The sequence below is a fragment of the Centrocercus urophasianus genome, unplaced genomic scaffold, assembly GCF_019232065.1.
Source record: "Centrocercus urophasianus isolate 14NV4802_14NV808 unplaced genomic scaffold, USGS_Curo_1.0 seq_25, whole genome shotgun sequence".
In the NCBI taxonomy this organism is placed as follows: Eukaryota; Metazoa; Chordata; class Aves; order Galliformes; family Phasianidae; genus Centrocercus; species Centrocercus urophasianus.
Genome location: NW_024884811.1, coordinates 17,710,103 through 17,732,702, shown reverse-complemented (window position 1 = coordinate 17,732,702; position 22,600 = coordinate 17,710,103). Strand labels below are relative to the sequence as shown.

Genomic DNA, 22,600 nt, shown 5'->3' with positions numbered 1-22,600 from the left:
CTTGCCTTGCCTTGCCTTGCCTTGCCTTGCCTTGCCTTGCCTTGCCTGCCCTGCCCGGCTGAGGGTCGCGCGTAGCCGCCCCGGGAGCGTCAACATGGCGCCAGGACAGCTCGGGGGTCTGGGCAGCAGCAGCAAACCGGGGCACGGTGCGGGGCAGCGGGCAGAAGGGGATGATAAGGAGAGTCCGTGTGGGCACGCTGGAGCCTCCTCAGGAAGGAGGGAGCTGGAGCAGGGCTCCTACGGAGGTGTGTGTGATGAATGCTTACCTGTTGGGTGTGTGGAGATGGGTTCAGGCACTGCTTCCCAGAGCTGTGGTGCCCCCTCCCTGGCGATGCTCCAGGCCGGGTTGGATGGGGTCCTGGGCAGCCTGAGCTGGTAACATAAGGCAACCCTATTCCCGGGGCTTGATAGGCACTCAGGGAGAGAGAGTCCAAATAAAAAGCAGCTCTGAAGGGAGTCTGGAGGAGCCTGACAAGGAGCAGCATGCACAGTGTGTGTGCATCATCTCCTGCTCGCTGTGTAAGGAGTCCATTGTAAGCAATCTAGTGAGTCTCTGCAGTGTGCACCAACTGCAGTGTGCCTCACAATTAGTCCTAATTCCAAGGCTCCCCAAACTCTTTCAGAATTAAAAAAAAAACTACACAAAGAAAACCCTGCATGTTTCACAGAATCACAGAATCATTTGGGTTGGAAGAGACCCTTCAAAGTCACCTGGCTCAACTTCCCTGCAGTGAACAGGGACACCCACAGCTCCATCAGCGGCTCAGGGCCCCTCCACTCTGACCTTGGGTGGCTCAAGGGATGGGGCATCCAGCACCAACTGGGCAGCACCGTACTGCCCACGTAATAGAAAACTTCTTCCTTATGTCCAGCATGAAACTCCCCTTTTCATTTGAAGCCATTTCTCCTTGCCCTATCACCACAGATACTGCTGTCAATGTCTTTCTTACAGCCCCCATTAGACACAGACAGGCCGCCCTCAGGTCTCGCTCAGCCTCCTCTTGCCCAGGCTGCACAGCCCCAGCTCTCAGCCCGTCCTCACAGGGAGCTGCTCCATCCTGACCATTCGTGCGGCCCTCCTCTGGACGCTCTCCAGCAGGCCCCCGTCTCTGCTGTGCTGAGCACTCCAGCTGTGGACGCAGCGCTCCAGGTGCGGTGTCACAGCGCAGAGCAGAGGGGCAGGATCCCCTCCCTCGCCCCGCTGGCCGCGCTGCTTCGGATGCAGCCCAGGATCCGGCCGGCTGCCTGGGCCGCAGGGCACACTGCTGGCTCACGCCCGGCTGCCATCCCCCGGCACCCCCAGGTCCTTTCCGGCAGGGCCGTGCTCTGTCCCGACGTCCCCCGGCTCGTACTGGCAGCAGGGGTTGCCACGACCCTGGTTTCTGTCTGGTCAGAATGCGACCATAAGGAAACATTATGTGTAAGAGTGCAAGCACTTGGAAGTGTTACCCTCCTGGGAGGCAGTGTGCAAGTACTATCGCTCTTGAAACCAACCTGTTAGGCTGTTAAGACTTCGGAGGAATACCAAGATACCAAGAGGAATAGCAAGGGTAAGATAACAATGAGATTTTTTTTTGAGGATGTTAGAACTGGTAATCTCAGAAGCGTCACTGGAAGATTAGCAGAGCGTCTTGAAGTCATTAATTACACAAACTGTGTTCAATGGTTTTTATACTGAGTCTGAGAAAAAAGAAGCAAGCTGATGTGCTTTTGTGCTTTCTGTTCTGCCCAGAGGTTCCAGGCAACTCACCAAACATAGACTTGAAATAGTTAGATTTCAGTACATTTAAATTGAAATGGTATAACCTGGTGGTTATTTATTGCTTTGTTTTGTTTTGTTTTAAACAAATTATTCAGCCTGCCCTGGGTAAAGATACTTACTGAATGATAGCTGCTCAGAATGTGATTTGTGGGTATTTCACCACATTGTGCTGATGCTAAACCATTGGTTAGCATTACTGCAGCACTACCTCTCCAGCTCCCAGCTACATTTAGTCATGAGAAAGACTTGATCTTAGCTAAACTTGTTGCTGTTTCATGAATAAATGTGAGAAAAAAAACCCTGGAGAAACTCCTGGTGCTATGAAATAATGTGCATGTCCCTCAGCTATCTGGATTTTTGTTAGGACAAAGGAGGCCATTCTCTTTTTGTACGACTTTCGATATCTGGAATATCTGAAATAGGCAGCATTTGACAAATGCCTTTCTCTGCAACAACATAGATTTTTGTGCTAGCATAGCTTGGATGTTTGTGAGCCAGAACACTTGTGGGGGTAGCTCAAGACAGAGTGGCAAGCTTCCCCTGAAACCACAGACTTTATATTATGGCAAGCATGCAACAAGCCACTCTAAATTTTAATCAAAAGAAAGCTTGAGGTAATGAATGCTGTGCTGACACGTGCTTCTTTCTCAGGAGAGGGTGCTGAGAGTGTTTTTCTGTGTTAGAAAAACATGATGCTATTGAAGAAGAGCAGCAGAGAAGCCTGTTAACAAGTGCACAAGATGGCTCATGTTGGTTGTTCAGGCTTTCACCTCTGAAACAACAAACTACTGCTAGCAAATAAGAGTGCAGAACACTCACTTTTAGGGGATCCTCTATGGAGAAAAACCAGTCTCTCTCCCCACCTGTAAAACAGATCTTAGGGTTGTTTTCTATTTCTGTATGCTGTAGCCCTTCAACGTGCAGGTGAGCTGTCTGTGTTTGTGTCTGTGACTTGAGTGAGAATCCTACATGAAGGATGGCTTAAAGGAAGCAGCAATAGTGGGCTATGAAAGCAGGTGGGATTGCATGCTTAAGTTTTGCTTACGGATGCATCGTGACGTACTGCTTCTCTTGCTTTTACAGTCTGGTCTTACTGTCACCTTTCCTCTGGTTGACGCAAGGCTTCACAAGAAAGAATGCAGAAGGAAACTGAGGAAACTGTTGTTGAATGTTAGCTGACTTCCTGTCTTCCACAGAAACAGTGGAATTTGTATCTTAGAATTGTACCCTTTGGCCCACGTTGTGCGTTTGTTGTGTGTCAACCTCTCCTGGCTCTCAGTAGCGGTTACCTTTCTGTTTATCAGCTCTGAGGCTACCATGAGCTACTCACCCCTTCCACCAGTGGCTGGAGCAAACACAGTGGAAGAGCAGAGGGCTCGCTGGGAGAGAAAGCGCAGCCGCACAGCCAAGGAGCTGCTGGAAACGGAGCACAGATACCTTGAGCAGCTGGATTTGGTGGTAACGGTGTGTATATGGGCCCTTGTGATACATGGCTGCCCTCAGGAAGCATATGTTTTTTTCTGGCATCATGAGGTCACAGAACATGAATTTGATGCATCTATGCAACATGTGACAAATTACAGCTCTTTATGTTGCTGAGCCTGAAAGCTATTTTTTTTCTTCTGTCTTTTACCTCCTGTTATGCATCTGATTGCTTGTGCTTTTGGCCTTTTGGCTTTGGTCCGTATCCAGCCATAAGTTTTGATTGTACAGGGGACCTGGTTTAAGATTCTTGAGACATAAAACATGGGGGCATAGAGGACACAGAGGTAGATTAAGAAGTAGGTGGTTAAAAACAGATGCATCTCGGAATACTGAAATAGACTCAGTCACATGTTTACAGCTATGGTCAAAGTTACCAAAAACACTTACGTATAGTAATAGATATTTTAGATAGGTGCTCATGATACCTGCTGTCCTTCTGAGCTTGAGTGTTCAGGCTGCAACTTCTTGCCTCCGCTCAGTGCTAAGAATGATCTCTGAATTACCTGTGATTTTTAATTCTTTCCTGTTTAGTTCTTTGTGACAATTTTAAAGGCCAAAGGGACACTGAAACCTGCTGTAATGGAAACCATATTTGGACCCCTGGAATCCATATATTCTGCCAGCCAGTAAGTGAACAAACTCTTACTGGGGGAAAAGCTTCACTGTGAGTGTGATGGAGCACTGGAACAGGCTGTCCAGAGAGGTGGGGGAGTCACCTGGAACTAGGTGATCTTTAAGGTCCCTTCTGTTCTACGATTGTTTTCTGGATAGTAGTTTAAACCCAGTAAGTCTACTCTGTAGTATTTTTATGGGTTGTTTTCTGCAGCTTGTTCTGTGACCACCAAGCACACATTCTGGATAGAAACTGAATGTGAGATGGAGGCTGGCAAATGAAAGTAAGCATAGGAGTGAACCAGAAGGAGCTGGGGAAATGGTATCAGAAATGTACTCTTGCCTAATTGTCTTTCCTCCTTGTGCACAGAGTTTTGTCGCTTCACCTGGAGAGAGGCAATTTAGGAGTAGGATTGGAAAATTTCTGTCAGAAATTGGAGCTCTATGGTCACTATGCTGAGAATTTTGAACAGGCAAATAAAACTTTGATGGTATGTATTACCTTTACTCTTCCTGTTGCCTTTTCCCTCCTCTCCATTCTTTGAAGCATTATTTTGCTTTTGCTTCTGATTCTTGAATGCTTGGTTTTCCTCCTTTTTCTGGTCTGTTTTCTGTCCTTCTGTCATAATAGAGTGGTAAAAACTGTTCCCTTTATTTAGAGCTTCAGTTTTTTTAAAGTATGTTTCAGGTGTTTTGGTACCTGTGTGTGTGCACATACTGAGCTTTCTCTAACAGAGTAACGTTTTCATTTCCAATCCTTGGCTTGCAAGCCTGGAGTGTGTTTAGTGTAAACAATAGGGGACAGTGGTATTTTTCCAGCCAGTTATCAGGTCTCTCAATCTCCTCCACTGCTACTAAGTGTATCCTAGTGGTGGGATTTCCTTTCTCCTCCCCATTTTTCTTTTCTGCAGTAAAGGAAAATTCCTGCTTAGCTTCCCACATACAGTCTGTCTTCTGAGATATTTCACATAAATGTGTTTTTATTTCTAAGTCCTGAAAGCCGTATTTGGAATTTAAACCGCCTGACCTCGGTTCTTGTCAATGTTTATTGCTAGCTGCAGAATGTACTAGGATTTCTGTTCTTTTCTGCTTGCTCACATATAATCATACGTTTCATTTTGGGTAACTGCCTTGACATGATAGGAATGAGGGGTTGCATTGCATTGTCTTGAAATGAATGGCAAAAAGCTACAGGTGGTAATACTAACTTGTGGCTTAACCCCACAGCAGCTCAGCACCTGTTCTTTGCTCACTCTTCCCCTCCTAGAGTGGTGGTGGAGAGAATCAGGAAAGAAACAAATACAAAATACTTGTAGTTTTTATCTCAACCCAGCAGTGCTAGTAACAATTCTGTATTTGTTTATGTGTGTGTTAATGTATATATTTATACACACACAAAACGAAGGATGCACAAGGCAGTTGCTCACTACCAGTGCCCAGCTGGTCTTTCAGCAGTGCCTGCCCCACAGCCAACACCCTTCAGTTTTATAGTCTTTTTACATGATTCCTTGTGGTATGGAATATTCCTATGGCCTGCTTAAGCTGTCCTGGTTCTGTCCCTTCTCAGCCCCTCTGCTGGCAGGACAGTACAAGAAGTCGAAACGTCCTTGGCTTTGTGCAGTGCTGCTCAGCAACAACTAAACATCATGTGTTATCAACATAGCCAGAACACATCATCATACCAAATGCTGTAAAGAAAAGGTTAACTCTGTGTCTGCTGGAACCAGAATGCTGGCTTAGTATTGCTGTGCATATATGTAGAGGGGATATAATTGAAACTACTCACTGGGAGATAGTGGTCAGAAGAAAGGAAATGGCTTGTCCATGGCCACAAAATAAGCTGCTGATGCTTGCATTTAGTACTGACGTTCTGTTTTCTAAGCGCTGGTGCAAACCAGCATGCATATTTCTTTTGTAGTCTCAAAATAATGTATCTTCTCTGCTGCATGCAGGAACAATTGAGGAAAAATAAATCATTCCGACGTTTTAAGAAGCTCCAAGAAACTCGACCTCAGTTTCAAGGGAAAAAGCTAGAGGATTTGCTTCCTTTGCCTCTGCAGAGGTTGCACCAGTAAGTAAGCAGTTCTGAGTCCTCAAGGTGTTAGTATGAGAAAGCAAACATACACATATAGTGTCTTGCTAATAGTAATGTTATGTGTCTCCAAATTGGAACATGTAGACTGCAGTGAAATGGTCTTCAGGATGTACCTGTAAAGCAGAATCAGTGTGTCTGGATGGTGACTGATGCAGAGATTGCTTTGTTTAGCCCTGGCTCTTAAGCTCTTTATTAAGCTCTCAGGTAGAATCAAAGTCATCTCAGTAGGTGGCTGAAGGTAGGCCCTCAACAAAAGCAAGCTGTCTGAAACACCACAGAAGTGCTGCTCCTAGCTAGAGATTGCTGTGCTCTGCTTTTGTGCAGGTTGCTGATCTGGAGCATGACTCCCTTCTTGTAAATGGCTGCTCTTGGAGAGAGATGAGATGAAATCAAGGGTGCTTTTCTCCTCTGTCTGGTTATCAGGACCACGTTTTCTTTGTATTTGCTTCTCTTGTATTGGGTGCCTGCCACGGTTGCCTGAGACAGACAGATCCCATCTGGATTGCTGCCCTCTCCTTGAGGCATCCTTTGAGGGGCAGGCTGAGTGCATGAGGAGAGTGCTGCATGCACTCAGTGGCTGCCTGTTTTGGAGAGGAGTGTGAGGGTAGTACAGACCTAAGTAGGGCTCTGGGGTCCCGTCCCCAGCTGCTGTAGGACAAGCTGCTCTTTAGCCACGGTCTTATCCATACTATGGTTCATTTAAGAGATCAGAGCCTTGTTTCTTTGAAAATACAGGGTTGAGCATACCATGGTCTTTCAGGTAGCGTTATACAACATTTTTAATCTACTTAGTAAATGCAAGCTTTCTTTTTTACTGTAATTCTTTGGGTCATTCCTTTGAATTTGTAAGACAACAGTATATTTCTTGGAGAAATTATGCCTTTTTAACAGAAGGTCTAATATTTTCATTAATCAGCTCTTTCATATTCACTTTTCAGTTACATATACTGCAGGTGAGATGACTTCTACCATTTCATGAATCTGTTCAATATTGTATATGTTCTGTCATTTCAGACTGAAGATAGTTTGATTTTATTGGGAGAAGCTAGTTGCAGAGATCTGATTCTTTTTAGTTTAGTTTAAGACTGGACAGGAATGCCTTTATTTTCTTTGTAAATAGACAATATATGGCAGGAATGCTTCCATTCAAACATAAAAAAGAAACAACAACAACAACAACAAAGTTGTTCAAAGCAAAATGTCTGTAATTTAAGGCATTCATATGAATCTTGAAGTTGTCTCCGTGTGTCATGCAATAGTAAGTGAAATTGTTCTTACCAGCTCCCCAGGAAATTCCAAAGGCTTGCAAATGTATAAAAAATATAGGGTACTGCAGCTGATGCATCTGAAGATAAAATGAGTGTGAACAATGAAATATGACCCAAAGCTGCCTGGTTAGACCTAGAGTGTACTCTGTGTGCTGATGGCACACTGCTAATGATTTTGGTAATAAAGGTGATATTTCTGTTCCTGGTGTTGTGCAATAAAGCTTCTTCTGTCTTAGGTACAAGCATTTCCTCAGAGACCTGCTGGAGAACACCAGCCCAGGCAGTGCTGAATGCCAGAAACTTGCAAGTATGATACCATCTGTAAACATTGCTGCTTTGATTGCCACAATAAATACTAGCATTTTTATCAGTCTTAGCTTCCTTGCTAACATTTTGAGTCCAGTTTTTTGTCTTTTTCCCCAAGAAAAATCTTGGGTTTCCAGTGCATTACTATTTTCCATCACCATTTTGATTGACCCCTCTTCCTGAGAAAGAGTGAGGAATTGCAATGTAGACTGACCTACTGGGAAACTGGTGTGGGGTTAGAGTGGAAAAATGTCTGTTCTATTTGTCACATACCTCAGTTTTCTAGGATAATTAATGTGACGTTCTCCTGCAGCCAGCGTCATCTACAGTGGGGCATTTGTTTCTTGTTTCTTGCTTCTAAACCCGTTTGGATAGTATTTCACTGGCAAATAAATATTTTCCAGAATCACAAAAATGTTGTTTGGAAGGAGTCTTCTGATGGCTTCTAGTGTAATCTCTCTTTGAAATTAAGAAATAAATTTGTTATGGATACTTGGTTTAAAACATTTGCTTCTTAATTTCACCTTATGTTTTCACAGCAAGGTAGTACACATACTCATTTGTGATAACCTGAAAATATGCTGCTATAATTTCAGGGACTGTGAAATCTGTTTCTGAGGTATCTCAATGGGTTCAGGACGTTGTTCGTAAGAGAGAGAACTCACTGCAGCTACACAGGATTCAGAAACTCCTCAAAGGACAGAAGATCCAGGTGTTGACTCCAGGTAGGTCCTACAGACGGCTGTTTTCCTTCTGCCAAGCTGAGACAACTGGGGGTATGCTTGCCTTCATCTCTAACCCTACTCATGTCAGTCAGAGTTCCCCTTCTGATCTGAATTTCACAGGTAGTAAAATAATGTAATTAGTAAGGAATTTAGGCACCTTTTTAATTTTTAAGTAAAGATAAGCAGCATATTAGATGTCTGATGTTCAGATAAAAGGAGCTGATGATACGCATTCAGAAACTTAGTTCACAGAAACCCAGGGAGGTCTGGAATACAAGTCCTGGGTGAGAACGAGAGAAAGAAACTGAATTATTTTGGAGAAGAATTTCATAAACTTCTGCTCACACCTTATACATGAAAAGAAACACCTTTTAGCTGCAAGGTTAGACTCTGTCAGAAATCAGAGTATCTGTACTAATAGCTGAGATACATAAAATCACAGTAACTGGCATGTAAGATCATCTAGTTGGATAATAAGATTTTTTAGGATCTGTGGTTTGACCGACTGCTCTCCATGCCCAGAACATGCTCCAAGGTACACATGGAACACTGTGAGAAGTATGTCCAGTTTGGACAAATATGAGTCGACCACCAGGGGCTTCATCCATGCCTGCACAGCTTCACTAAAGTTTGCTGTTGCAGAGGTCACCTAGAAACACTGCAGCAGCTGCAAAGTTAAAGATCTCTAAGATGCACCCCCCACATCTGTGACTGTGATGGTACTTTTTTTTCTTTGTACATAGGGATTATGGTGAAAGTAGAAAAAATGATTTGCTAATCACAAGTTATCATTCTCTAGTATGCACAGTCAACATGCAGATCAATTTACATTTCTCTTTCCCATTCTGCTTACAGTCCTTTTGGTGATGGTGGCTGGAAGGGAGCTAACACAGGTGTGCTCTGCTGATACTAAGCATTCAGCATAGGTGGAGGTGCCTGGACTCATTTGGACAGTGTCTGTGAAAAAAGGCAAAAAAGCTATCTAAAGTGACAGAGTTAAAAAAGTGGCTGTGAGTGGAAGGCAAAAAGAAAAAAAAAAAAGGAAAGCAAAAAAACTGGTGTATCTGGACCAGAGGTGGCTACCATTTGAAAGCCCAAGGACCGCTTTTTTTTTTTTTTTTGGCTCCTCATATTTTGAGAGCTGTATTAGGACAAGTTTTGAGAGTCTATAGATAGACTCTATTTCCATTGTCTTGGACAGAGAATTATGATTGTAAGGCTTTCCATTAGCTGGAGTAAACCAGGTCTTGTGAGATGTGGTAAACAAGAAAGTCAGAGGCTGCAGAGTATTACTGGTTCTATGCAAGCTTGACAACATTGTTTGTCCAGCAACTAGCTAGCTTTTTTTTTTTTTAAGGATTGCATCCTATTATTAGGGAGAAAAAGGTCAGAAAACGTAATGTTTGTGGATTCAAGGAAAAGTGGTTTTGAAGTTAAGTTTCTCACTACTGGTGTTGTCTCTGACAATACCAATATTGCTCACAATGCAAAGAGACCCTGCTTTTCTTGCTGCCTTTAGTATGTAGAGCAAACACCATCTCAGCTAAAACTGTCTCCTTGACATAAAACGCTGTTCTTGTCATCTCTAGCTTCCCTAGGGGTGTTTCCCTAGACTTCATTCACAAGAATTTCCACATGCCGACGTGGAATACTGAAAATGCATCCCTATCCATTCCCGCATAGTCCAGCTCAGTCTATATGTTATTGAGCCTGATCACAGCATAGCATCAGGGAAATGATGCCCAGCCCCACACCAACACCTTCTTTCCATTTGTTTTTTAAACTTGAACTGATCCCTGCCTCTCCGTTCTGTTCTTCAGTTTCCTGTTCTGGCAGGAGACACCATTTCTGTAGACTGAGCTAAGCAGCAGCTCACTTGTCTCTATGTTGTACGTGTAGTATACTAAGGCACATGGTCCATACTTGACACAGTGCTGTTCTCTAAAAAAGTGCAAGCACAGCCAGAAGCAAGAGCACAAAAAACAGTGTCTGAAATTCTCTGGCAGCTGTTTCTCAGACCAGGACAGGTGGTGATATCATATTAAGGCTTTGGATTGTTATAAATAATCTTCTTTCTGGCAGGTGTTTTCACTAAGAGTTAATGGCTGTTGTCTACAATAATGCTGAGTACAATAAAGTTTAGAAGCATAGCTTTAATTATTCCATTTTGTGTATGTCCTTTTTTTTTTTTTTTGTTTTTGTTTTTAATTATTGCCTACCTCTGGGCTTTTCAATTACTTTTTTCCAGCTGATTTCTCTACCTTTTTAATTATTACTGTTCATTCTGTGGGTAGAGTACAGTGGATCCTGTCTATAGTCTAATAAAAGTGCCTATTGAAGCCCTCTTTAGCATCTTATTTTTGTATCCCTTTGCTGTCTTTCATTACGGCAGCAATCTCCACTATGTGATTTGTTAACTTGTACAGGTTTGTATATATTTAGGTGACCTGTGAAATGTTTTTTATCAGCACACACAAGCAGGAAAAAACAGGGGAAATATAATAAATATTCAGACTTTAGGCTGACTTCTGTTTTGCTGTTAACGACGAACAATTGAGTGACCCAGTTTAAGACAGCACGTGGGATCTGAATTAAGACGTGTTGACGCACAGGTGCCTTCTAGTGGCTGGGGTTGGTGCAGAGCCTGGTGGTTTACGCGGCAGCTCGCGGTATTCTCTTTTGTAATGGTAAATCCTTCCTCGTGCCGGTGATTGTCTGACAACTGTCTTTATTTTTTCTTGAATGCCCAGGGCGCTGGTATATCCGGGAAGGCTGGCTTTTGGTTGTGCCCTCAAAGGGTGAAGAATTGAAGCGCAGGATGTTCTTCCTTTTTTCTGATATCTTCATTTCAGCAAAGCCCTGCCACCCACTGCATCTGCTGAACTCCAATAAATTTGCCTGCACAGCTGTCTATCCCCTTCACCAGTGTGTAGTGGATAAAGTATTTGGCCACACTCAGAGTGAGGGAGGGCTGCTCAGTGTAAGTCTTCCTGCTTCTGCTTGGCAGAAGTATCAGTGGGTCAGATTGCAAATCAAGTCTCTAACTGTCTCAGCATGGCTGAGGGGTAAGTGGTGACAATGGTAAATGCAAGGAACTAGTTTGAGTTAGGGCAGCTCTTCTCTTTTGGGCAGGCTGTCTTTTTCCCTTCATCGTTGGGCCCTGCTGAGCACTGGAATACAGGCTCCTGCTTGTTCCACATAGGTCAGCTGAGGAGAGTCTGATCACACTCTGGCATGCCCTCAACTGAGCACATGCTCGTGTCATGAGCCCACAGCCTCATGACAAGCAGTATGCAGCATTACAGTGATGTGGAATTAGTTCAGAGAGAATGCTAAAAAATAGAGAATGCAGAAATAGGATGGAAAAACAGGATGGAACAATCACAGTGGGTACTGCTTGTGCCTACAACTCTTTGAGGACTGCACAGGCTCTGACTGGGAGTAATGCCTCAGGTGAGGGTTTTAAATTCAGGTTTTTCTAGACTGCAGCACCTGGGAGGCTTTGTTGACTCATTGTTTGAGTGTAAGCTATAAATTCTTTGTCAAATTGTGTGTTTGTAGTTGGTGGTAGTAGAAGGACCTCTAGAGGCAGCTTGAAATAATAGAGAAAACTGAAAGACCAGCAGATACAGATTGGCACTGCTGACTTCCAAACACTGTTAAGTCGAAGCAAGCTGACATCTGTAGCTAGAAGTCTGGCACATGCTGTGTTCTTTCCAGCCTGTGTCCCAATGCAAAACGTTTCTAGCTTTCTGGGAAAAAAAATGGCAGAAATCAACATGCAGGACTGAATCTCTTCCATCTGTCTTTCAGCTCTCCTTCCCACACAAGACACTGTTGTTGATGTCCACTGACCAGCAAGATATTAATGACTGGCACCAGAGTCTTACAACTGCGGTCAGGTAGGCCTTTATCTTCCAGAGGGCTGGGGACAGAAGAATTATACTGACAATCACATGGACATGTGTATTTGAATCTATTATATATCTATTGTAAGTCTGATAGAGAAAATCTGACTGACAGCCAGAACGCAAGAGAGTAAAAAGAATAGACTTAAATTAACAGTGGACTTTCCCTTCATTTTCCTCCACAGGCAGCTGAAAGCCTGACCCATCTGAGTACAAGACAGCCTAGCAGGATGACTGCCTCTTGAGAGAAGCCAGCATAAATTCAGGAAACATTCAGGGACGTACAGTAGGAGAGTTGTGTTTAGAGGAATGCTGAGCTTGTGAGATTAGGAATGCATTGTCAGCTCTCTTAAACACCTGTGGCAAAAAAAGGGTATGCACAATCAATTTGTAATTAAAAAGACTTTCCCCCAACTTCCCTTAGTATCTTCTAGCTTTTTTACCCCTTTTCTCTTGAGATTATTAAATCTAAGTCCCACTAGAAGAAACCTTCACTTGCTTGCCCTCATTAAATATTTTTTACCCAGATCACCACTGGCACATTTGAGCGTCTGCCTTCTCTTACTTCTGGCTTATAAATTCTTCGAATAAAATGGATGTTTTGGCTACTAGTAATGTAGACATAACACAGGCTTTTCAGCTAGTGCCAAGGGGCCACAGTGTTCCTCCCCTGACATTGATTTTTCATCATTCGTACCCTTCTGTTTTTTACCAAAGTGTTTTGAGTAGTTTACCCTTCCTCCTCTGAGAAAGTGACAAGTAGGCAGATAAGGGAAAACAATGCCTACCTCTCATCAAATCAACAAAAATTGATCTGCTGAGATAACTGAGATGAACTGATAGGCAACAGAGTCACACTTAGGAAACATGGCTCGCATTTCTGATCTGAGTCCTAAGAAATGATACAGTTGAAACAGCAGTGAAAAAACTGGGCAGTAATTCTGCTCCTGAAGCATGGTGGGAATCTGCGGAGGGATAGAATCAGCATTCTGGGGCATTAGATTGCAGAGGTTGTGCTACAGTTCAGTTTGCTGGGGCACAAGACCAAGTTATGGCTGCAGTAGGCTATTCTTGAATTAAAGCCTCAACATTAACTTTTAATATGGGGAAGCTACACAGCAACAACAGTTGGTTCATTTCTTCAGTTATGGAGAAAATACCTGTAGATTACGTTAGGCCATCTAGTGCAAGGCATGCAATTTCTTATTTCTAATGACCTTAGAATTGCACACCCTGCAGGTGATGACCTAACCTAACCCCACCTTCAAACAGATTAAGGTCTCTGCAACATTCACTTTGCCTTTCCTTACACGATATCTCACACATTTTAAATTTCTCATTGGATTTCATTAAAACAGAAGTGAGTCTGTGGGAGAAAGCATGACTGAATTGTAAGCTCTTTCATGTGAGTTAACACGTTTCAGCTAACACTTCACTATCTAAGATTATTGAGTAGTCTTAGCTTGTAGACACTTAGAGGGAGAAAGGAACACAATGTCTCTATATCTCTTCCCCAACTCAGAAGCTACAGCTAGGACTGAACAAATCAGGGGCAAAGTTAGCAATTTCAAGTTTCGTACCTCTGAGTTGTTACATTATTGCCTGTAAAAGTTCTGCCACTATCCCTTTGTTTTAAGAGCACAATAAAGAGGTTTCCTACAACTCTACACTTGAGGCTGTCTACCAAGTTCAACGACAACTTAGTTCTGGCCACATTGCCTCCTAGTAATACAATTTGCTATAGTACTGCTGCTTTTATGAACTTCAGTACTACTGTCCTTGTTTGTAGTCAGCAATGCTGAAACACTGAAGCTAACTCGATTCTTCTCTGAATTTCCAGTGCTGAAAGTCTGCACAGTGGCTTCTAAAGAATATGAAGTTACGTGGAGACATTATCCCAGAGTACAGGGCTGCAGAGTACAGGATCAGAAACTGGCTGGAATAAATGATTAACTCTTGCACACAATAACATAATCCAAACAGAAGCAAACTCACTTTTCAAAGTAGTTTATTTACACAGAGGACATCAACCAGTAGGGCTCACAGCTTGATTTCCTTCTCTTGTGAAGTTGCTAGTAAATCACAGGAGCACGAAGGTAAACCTTGAGCTTGTGCCCTGTTATGATCACTTAAGGCTAGGAAGGTGTCCTGAGCCCTCCCCGGACCCTTCCACCCCTGTGCTCCAGGAGAGCAGGTGTCCTGCCCTGGGATGCGAGCTCACTGCCTGGTGCACAGGCAGCTCACCCCAGGCCCCATCCTGCTGCCCACATGGGACACGCTGGGGGCAGAGCAGGATGCCTGCACGATGCCCTCAGCGGCCTGCATCCCGCTGGGCGTCCTCCCGGCAGCCCTTCAGCAGCTGGTTGAGCAGCGTCTTATCGCTGTCACGACGCGGGCGGATGAGCGGTGGGTAGGGGTTCCCCTTCAGCTCGATCACAGCCATCTTGGCACGGTCCAGGCAGTCACGGTTGGGGATGTGCAGCATGCGGGTGTAGCTGCCGGGGTGAGGCTGGAAGCGGGGCGCCAGCACTTTGAACAGCTTGTGGACGAGATCCTTCTCCTGCGGAACGGCACGCTCAGCCCCGGGCCCGCGGGACGGGGGCGGTGAGGGGCCAGGCGCTACCTACCGTCAGCCAGAAATCCGCCATGCGCATGGCGCGCTCGTCCGCGTCCCCGCGCTTGGCGTAGTCGATGAGCTGCGGGGAAAAAGCGGGGCACGGCCGTCAGCGCCCCTCAGCCGGCGCTCCCGCCCGCCGCGGCCCGGCCCCGCCGCTCACCCGCTCCGCGTAGCCTCGCATCTCGTCGGCGCGCGCCCACGGCGCCTCGATGCGCTCGTGCCGCACCAGCGCCGTCACCAGGTTGCGCAGCAGGTCGAGGCGCGAGCGCGGGCCGTGTCCCAGCCGCCGGTACACGCGCCCGTGCGAGATCGCGGCTACCAGCGACAGCCGCATCCCGCCGCCGCCTCGCCAACAGGAAGGGGGGGGAGAGGGGAGGGAAATCGTCGCGCGTCAGTGACGTCACAGGCGCGACGGCGCGACGCAGCCGTCCCACGAGGGCGCGCTGCATGCCGGGAGGTGTAGTCTCAGCGTGGGGCTCGGCACGCGGTGGCGGCGCGCTGAGCATGGGAGGTGGTGCAGGCAGCATCCCCAGACGTGTTTGGGAAGCGCGGGGATGTGGCGCTGAGGGACACAGTGGGCGTGGCGGGCTGGATTGGGTGAGAAGCTCTTAGAGGTCTGAACGATTCTATAGCTGTAAGCTGCGCGTGCCGACAGCGCGGGTAAGACCACCAAGCCAGCGCTCGTGAGGCCGCGGCGGTACCGAGGTCGGTCTGTGCCTCACGGCCACGAGCACGGAACGCCGTACCCCCACAGCCGCGGTCGTGGCTGTGCGTATCGCCTAGCTCCAAGCGGGATGCTAAAAGGCAGCGTCTGGAAGCGTCCTCCTTGTTTCTCCCAGTCACCGCCGCAGGTGCAAGCAAAACTACATGGAACAAAAGCAACTACCGACAGTGTAAGAAAAAATATCTTTGTTATTACGAATACATCATAAAATCACAATCATTTTATACACATTTTAGTATTTTGTATATAAATAAAGTGAACAGTATAGTTACTGGAATGCGTAATAGGAACAAACATATCGATCTTAAGTGAAATTAACAAATTTTTGGACCCCATCTTTTGTTGCTTCTCTGGGGCTAAACATGTTAACTCTGAAATACTTGTGAGAAAAATGTTATTCAAACCAGGACCAAAAATAACTCCAGGGATTGTCATAATTCTGTACACATTCAATTTTCCTCTCCTTTTTCTGGTTTAACCTCACCATGTAAGAATTGTTATGTGTCAGTATTCTAGTTTTGCAAGGAAGACTAATCCCGTATGTCCCTGGGAGGTTTATGTTTTTGTTAAACCTTTTAACAGTCAGTATTTCCCCATCACTACACACTCTTGCAAATGTTTCCATTAAATATATTTCCAATGTTAATAAAATAACAACCTCTTTATTATCCTTCTGCTTATAACTTGATGTCTTAACATCAAAATAATATTTCTTTCTAATAAAACTATACATAGTATTTATACGAAACAAAGTTGTCACGTGCGTGAGCCTAGTAACGAAACTGGACATGATTATAGATGTTACTGCATTCTTCTTGGGTTATTACTTTTGGAGCTATAGAGAAATAAATAATTTATAAGCTGATGGCTTTCTTCTCTCTAGTAACTGCTTAAAACTGGAGATGTCTCTTCTGATCTGTGTCTATAAAAGTTTGGGTGTGCTTAAGAAAGCTTCATTTTTGTGAGCTTCTGCATGTGTTTCTCTAGGAACTGTAGTGAAATGGTTCTGATACAATGTGTTATGCAAGTTATCATACAGTTAATGAGAAATAAAATGATAAAGTTGTGCACAGAGGTTCTCAGACACAAGGCTGATCCTTCCCAGCCAGCTTTATTCAGAGGAGCTCTCCCTGCTAGAGGCATTCCTCTGTCCTGTGGAGTGAATGTGTCCTTACCACAGCATCTTCTCCTTGCTGCTGGGACTCAGCCAACAGCACTTTGGGGCAAGGAGTCTGTGGAAAGAAGGTGAGGCACAAGGACAAGTGTAGTGATTCTGTGACAAACCCAAGTTGCTCTTTCCTTCACCATTTTTATGGAGAAAGCATGTATGCTGGAAAGAAACAGCTCTGGACTGTGAAAAAAACCATGATGCTGACTACAGAAAGAGAAGTTATTGAGAAAGGCATGTAAAAATGTGCCCTATTTATGCTCTCAAGTTTGTGGGACAGCTTCTGCACTTACAACAAGGCATGTATTTTACCTTTTTTTTCTGGTGTAGTATCAGAATTTCTCTTCCCTGAATACTTATGCAAGGCAGGGCAATTACTGCATTCCCCTGAATTCAGTTGTCAGACTGTAGGAAATGCTATTTGTATATATTCAGAAAAGCAGAGCTGAGAACTCAAATAAGTGCCTTTTTGTGTGCAGTGGGCAATAGAATTTAGTCAGCATGGAGGAAGTAACTCATTTAATTCATTGCTCAATATCTGGTGGTTCAAACAATCGCAGCTTCTAATTCTGTAGTGGAAATCAACCTGGTCCAGAAGCTCATGGGTGGTGGTGGTGAACATATGCAAGAGTTAGATAATTTGCAACAGTTACAAATACATAGTCAGACATTTAACAATTGTACTTACTGCATATTCATGAACTACATAATTTGTACCCAGTTGCCTCTTTGAATTTTAGAAAATAATACATACATGCCTCAATTAATGCTGATTCAGAAGTTTCTTTCAGTCTGCTTTATGTAAGAACACCCTTTCTTTGGCCAGAAGTTCCTTCCTCACGTCTCACTGATATCCCCATTACCTCCTTCATAAGATTACTTGGATCTGCAGCTGCTGGGTGAGGTGCTTTCAGAAGAGAAGCCCAAAGACCAGAGGCTGAGTGCACTCATTTTTCCTTAGCTTATCTTAGACCAGTGGCTTAGTCATTGCTGTGTAAATACTGATATGCGTATAGTGTGAAGAGGAATAAAGAACATTAATGTTCTAACCTAATGCTCTTGCTTGTGGCATACTGATAGTGAAAAGTTGTGAAACAATTACAGGAATGAAGAAAATCCTCTTAAGATAATATACAAAAGATATGGAAGGTCTCGACAGCCAGCTGTTTATACAACATGACCTGTTTTGGTGGTGTAGGGATTACACCAACTGTCTTTTGGCCAAGAGAATATGGAAGGGGATCCAAAACTTTACAGATTATTTGAAAAGGACCTCCTTATGTTTTTACCAGTATTTATTCTACTAGAACTTGCAAGCCATGGAAAACATGGCACAATAAATGCATTTGTGATGTGGACAGGACCCAGCACTAAACATCTTGTGGAAGTAGCAGCTACGCAGATACAACACTGAAGTTTGGTGCTTAATATACTACTTTATCTTCTAAGCATGGCAAAGTCCTCAGCAGCTGAGAAAATCCCCATAAAAAAGTTAACATGCATCATCCGTGAGGTATGGTCTTAACTCCTGCATCCCATTTTCCAGTGTAAAAAAAGGGCACTCCCTTTCATCCGTCTTCACAAATACAGGATGCCATGTGCAGTGCCTCACCTTAGCTGTACTTGTACCATGTGAAATGTTTCGTCATGTGCACTCCTGCACCTACCCACACTCCTCATATACCCAGCCAAACACACTGCAACTCTTGTGTTCCAGTTCTGTGAATGCCATTTAGGTTGCTCTCATGCAGCAAAGGAACAAAACAGATGGAAGCTCTTTGCAAACGAGGCCTCTCTCTGGTCTCAGTTTTACTTGGATCAAATAAAATTGAGTTAGCATTTCACCAAGGAAGACAAGCACTTGCAGGAGGTCAGAATCTTGACTTTCTGCAAGGTTGAGATATTTGTGCTTGCCAATAAGCCAACTTGATTGATATATGCTTGCTTTTCCTGCTTTATCCCTGTTCTTTTGCTCATCTATGTGAAAATGTATTCAGTATGAACCTGCTGAGAAAGAGAACTGGGTTTCACGCTAAGCAGTGAAAGAATGGTTAGTTTAGGCAAAGATGTCTTCTTGACTGCTTTTGCACAATTCTCTATCAACTGCAAGCCACATAATTTCTTGATCAACGAGCATCACTGCTTCATCTCAATTTCTTTTTCTGTCATGGTGAAGCATAACAGGAGACTCCTGGCCCCTGCTGTGAAAGAGAGATCCACCTTTCACACTCTCCTAAGCTTGGGGACACTAGCTGGAGACTTGTGTTCAGTGGAATAACTCATTTACAAGTATAAAGTAAATGTGAACCTAGACTTTCATGACTGATGTCTTTCAGGGATGATGTTCAGCTACCTCTCTCACCTCTCTACCCCTTGAAAAATTTGGTACTGGGTCATTTGGACACAGAACCACAGGTAGGCAGATGAGATACTGTTGTCTGCACCACTAGCTAGCTCTTGCCTTGATTCATGCTAGCCCTACGCATTAAGAAGGTTTTCCTGATAAACTACATACAGTGCACAGTGCAGGCTTGAAGGTATAAAATTACTGCAAGGAGGCCATCATGAACTGGGAAAGCTACAGTACAGGCAGCATGGTTAGGGAAAAGCAAAGAGAAAGAACGGGAAATAATCTATATATATTTTACATTGTCAGTGCATTTTTGTGACAAAGATCTCTAGAGGGGCTCTACTTTTCAGTAGGCATAGCTAAGGATGGGCTGCCTTCTGTATCCTGGAGTCTCTGGGTGCTGCCCGTGATTTGTAGTCTTCTCCAGATCCAAAATCTACTGTGTCATGATAGTTTGTAAATTCCTGAGGTAATGGAAACTCCTCTGTTGATGAATGAGTCCTCCGTCCAAACACTCTCTCCTGCAGCTCTGCGATGTCATTTCTGATGTCTGCCATCATCAGCAATAGGAAGTCAAACGAACCTGGTGGGCCCTGCAGTCACAAGGCATGGTCATATCGTATTTAAGTTTTCAAATGGGTTGATATAATTACCCTTGCAGGGGTAATTCACTATAATACTGCTTCGTATCTACTGACAGAAATTAAATGTCCCTTTCTGAACCCACCTGCTCAGGAAACGGTTTTCAAAAAGCAAAGTTGGTATTTTTTTGTTTGTTTTTTTCTCCAGACAGAGCCTGGAAAAGAGGATAGAAGTACTGGTTCCTCTTATTAAATGGATAGACTACCTAATTAAAAATTCTTTGGGGAGTGCTGATGTTTGGAAGATAGATAGTTTTCAGTATATTATCCCCACTGTTGTCTAGTACTTACTATGTTCATTGGTAATTATGATGTAGACAGTATCTACCTGTTTCTATCTAATTTCAGAATATCGTTTCTTTTTAGCTGACTTCATGCAGTAGACTACACTGTTCAATACTGAGGATGCTCTACTGCACACTCCTAAAAATCCATTTCATGACAAACAACATCTTACTCAATTTCTCTTAAAAACAGATTATATACACCCCATCCTTCTCTTGATGATTTGCTCAATGCCTACAGCTTGCCAGGTTCCAGAGAGAGATGAGAGGCAGGATTTTAAAATGTTTCAGAGCTCACATTCCCATGAGTGTTGGCTGAACTGTGCTAACCAGCACTCTGCATGTATTCTCATGCCTTTGCCAGCTAACATGTCCCACTGCTTACTGCCTTCACTGTAGGATCCAGTGAAGTTGGAGGTGTGCAGGCAACAGGCTTGGAAGAAAACTGGTAATTGCTTTCTTTCCAGTGACCTTTTCTCTGCATGTAAAGTACAATTCACTGTAATTTTGACAAAGGAGAAGTTTATCTTCCTTTTGGCTGGTCTGCTGGTAGCCAGCATCACTTTGCTGTAGAAACGCTCGCTGTGAGTGATACTTACAGGTATCCCTTTTGGTCCTGGTGCACCTCGCTCCCCCTGTAATCAATACCACCTCAGTTAAGTTGCTGTGACCAAAGGAAGCCAAAAAATCAAAGTTTACCCATGCAGCCTCCCTTACTGGCTACAGATGAAGAATCATCAGCTCACTTTGTTAACTTTGCTTGCTCAGAGAAATAAAACAACGTGAAGTGGGAACAAGTATACCAAGAAGAACCAGGAACACACCAGAAAGAACACAGGAAATTTCCACCCGCTCTAGCAGGAGCAGAGTTGGATGCTTCTGATGTTTATCCTGGCTGGTAGCAACCTAACCTGATCACCAGAGAAAATTACAGAACAGTGTAATGAAATGGGCTAGAGAAAAAATGTTTCTTCTTCGAAAAGCCAAAACAGTTGCAGATAAAGGAAAAAAGGCTGCTTGACGGCCGACAGGGCTATTATTTTTAAGACTTCAGGAGTGGGAAGGACAGAATTGCATGAGAAAGACACAAAGGGATAGGACAACAGAGTATTTTCAGCTTAGCAAAGGAAATGAGATGGTAAAAGACTGCAAGTGCATAAAGAGTATCTAACAAGCCTGCACTTCATAAGGTACATTGTGCCTCTTCTCACCTTGCTACCGTCTCTCCCTGGTGCTCCAGGTGGGCCCTGCAACAGAAAAGAAAGTGTTCACAAGAATATGATTGGTTGCAGGCCTAAGCTCAATCATACAGTGCATGAGAGGAGGTGAGAATACTGACCACGGGGCCCCGTCTGCCCTGTTTAATGTGGGATATATCTGGAGATGGGCCCATGGGTCCCATTGATCCCCGGGGGCCTGGCTGTCCAGGTGGTCCAGGTGACCCAGGAACTCCTTGACTTCCTTTTGGTCCTGGTGCCCCTGCAATTGACAGCAAAGGTTATCTGCCAGGGAAAGCCTTCAGCACGTTTCGTCAGCATTTGCAGTGGGGATTGGCTATTTTTTGAACCACCCAATTGACTGGTTACCTTAACATGCCCAAACCCACAATGCAACCAACACAGAATTCATTTTAGATGACATCACTCCTTGTCACAGTAGCTACAAGCAGTTTTAACAAGGCAGTGAAATCCTGTGTATTCAAAAAAAATCCAAAGAACAACAACAAAACCAACCAACAATCCAACAACAACGGCAACAAAAACTCACACAAACCCCCCCCCCAAACAAACAACAACAACAAAAAGCAACCAGAAAATAACACAAGATTGCCACTGCCAAGTGGTCGGTGACACAGACCAGGGATGAAAAGAAAAGCAGAAAAGTCTCATTTTCACACAATGAAGAAAAGGGGAAAAAAACAAGTCACATCTCAGAATCATCTGAGAAAACTCATGGAGATGTTGGGTCAAAGCCACCTATATGACTGGCACAGAAGCAAGCCCTTTTCAGCAGTGATTTACAAGTCTCTTTTTCACAGTACGGCAGCCAAGATATTAGGGCAAGAAAAGCTCTGTTCTTGGATTTTACTTTATACCCTTTTCAGCTTCTGCTGTCTCAGCAGAAAATGCTAGTTTTTAGGAAGCAGCCAGGCAACAAAGTAGAGATTTAGATCAAGAGAACGCTGTGGAAAGCTAAACAGAAAATAAGGCATCTAAAAGAACATCTGCACTGAATAAAAGTTCATTAAAATGTCATTGGCAGAAGTGCTTTGTAATTAGAGGGGAAAGCACCTTCCTGCATACTGAAGTCATGTGAAAGTCCCAAGAAACAAAAGGCAGAGAGAAAAAAAGCGCTCATAAGGGCAGAATATTCACAGCTAGGGTTTTCAGGAGGAGTAAGTTGAGCGATGAACACCTCAGAGTGCTGCTCAAGTCTCGGCACGCTGCTGGTAATGGCAGAGCAGGGGAGAAGGTCAGCGGAGATGGAGAGAGTTCAGTACCTTGGACAGCTCAGTGATGGGACCAGGTGGGAGACATGCAGAGCCAGCCTGCGACAGAGAATTGCAGACGGTGTGCCACACGTTTCACAGGCTGACACAGAATCTCTAGCCACACTGGCCTGCAGTTATGTTGTAGTGAAGGCTGAAGATACTCA

The 22,600-nt window shown here is 44.2% G+C and overlaps 3 protein-coding genes across 8 annotated transcripts in view; 1 reads left to right on the top strand and 2 right to left on the bottom strand.

Moving 5' to 3' along the window:
- Window positions 1-13,707, top strand: part of ARHGEF39 (Rho guanine nucleotide exchange factor 39) — a 13,888-nt gene extending 181 nt beyond the window's left edge. For 2 of the 6 annotated variants that reach the window (XM_042825712.1, XM_042825713.1), the window contains exons 2-10: window positions 3,067-3,226; window positions 3,779-3,873; window positions 4,230-4,350; window positions 5,812-5,930; window positions 7,459-7,529; window positions 8,125-8,253; window positions 11,004-11,233; window positions 12,067-12,155; window positions 12,347-13,707. In XM_042825712.1, coding sequence (XP_042681646.1) covers window positions 3,080-3,226; window positions 3,779-3,873; window positions 4,230-4,350; window positions 5,812-5,930; window positions 7,459-7,529; window positions 8,125-8,253; window positions 11,004-11,233; window positions 12,067-12,155; window positions 12,347-12,362 — 1,017 coding nt within the window. In that variant the 5' untranslated portion in view covers window positions 3,067-3,079 and the 3' untranslated portion in view covers window positions 12,363-13,707. The other 4 variants (XM_042825714.1, XM_042825708.1, XM_042825711.1 and 1 more) reach the window with 4 other exon arrangements.
- A 445-nt stretch (window positions 13,708-14,152) lies between these two features.
- Window positions 14,153-15,113, bottom strand: MRPL17 (mitochondrial ribosomal protein L17). The gene is made up of 3 exons (XM_042825838.1): window positions 14,939-15,113; window positions 14,789-14,857; window positions 14,153-14,721 (listed from the first exon to the last, which is right to left on the bottom strand). Exons 1-3 carry the CDS (start codon window positions 15,110-15,112, stop codon window positions 14,473-14,475), a joined length of 492 nt encoding a protein of 163 aa, XP_042681772.1. The 5' UTR covers window position 15,113; the 3' UTR covers window positions 14,153-14,472.
- A 559-nt stretch (window positions 15,114-15,672) lies between these two features.
- Window positions 15,673-22,600, bottom strand: part of CCBE1 (collagen and calcium binding EGF domains 1) — a 91,185-nt gene continuing 84,257 nt past the window's right edge. Inside the window, exons 8-11 of the mRNA XM_042825798.1 lie at window positions 21,285-21,424; window positions 21,157-21,192; window positions 20,545-20,580; window positions 15,673-19,613 (exon numbers count right to left, since the gene is read on the bottom strand). Coding sequence (XP_042681732.1) covers window positions 19,380-19,613; window positions 20,545-20,580; window positions 21,157-21,192; window positions 21,285-21,424 — 446 coding nt within the window. The 3' untranslated portion in view covers window positions 15,673-19,379. The remainder of the gene's footprint in view (window positions 19,614-20,544; window positions 20,581-21,156; window positions 21,193-21,284; window positions 21,425-22,600) is intronic.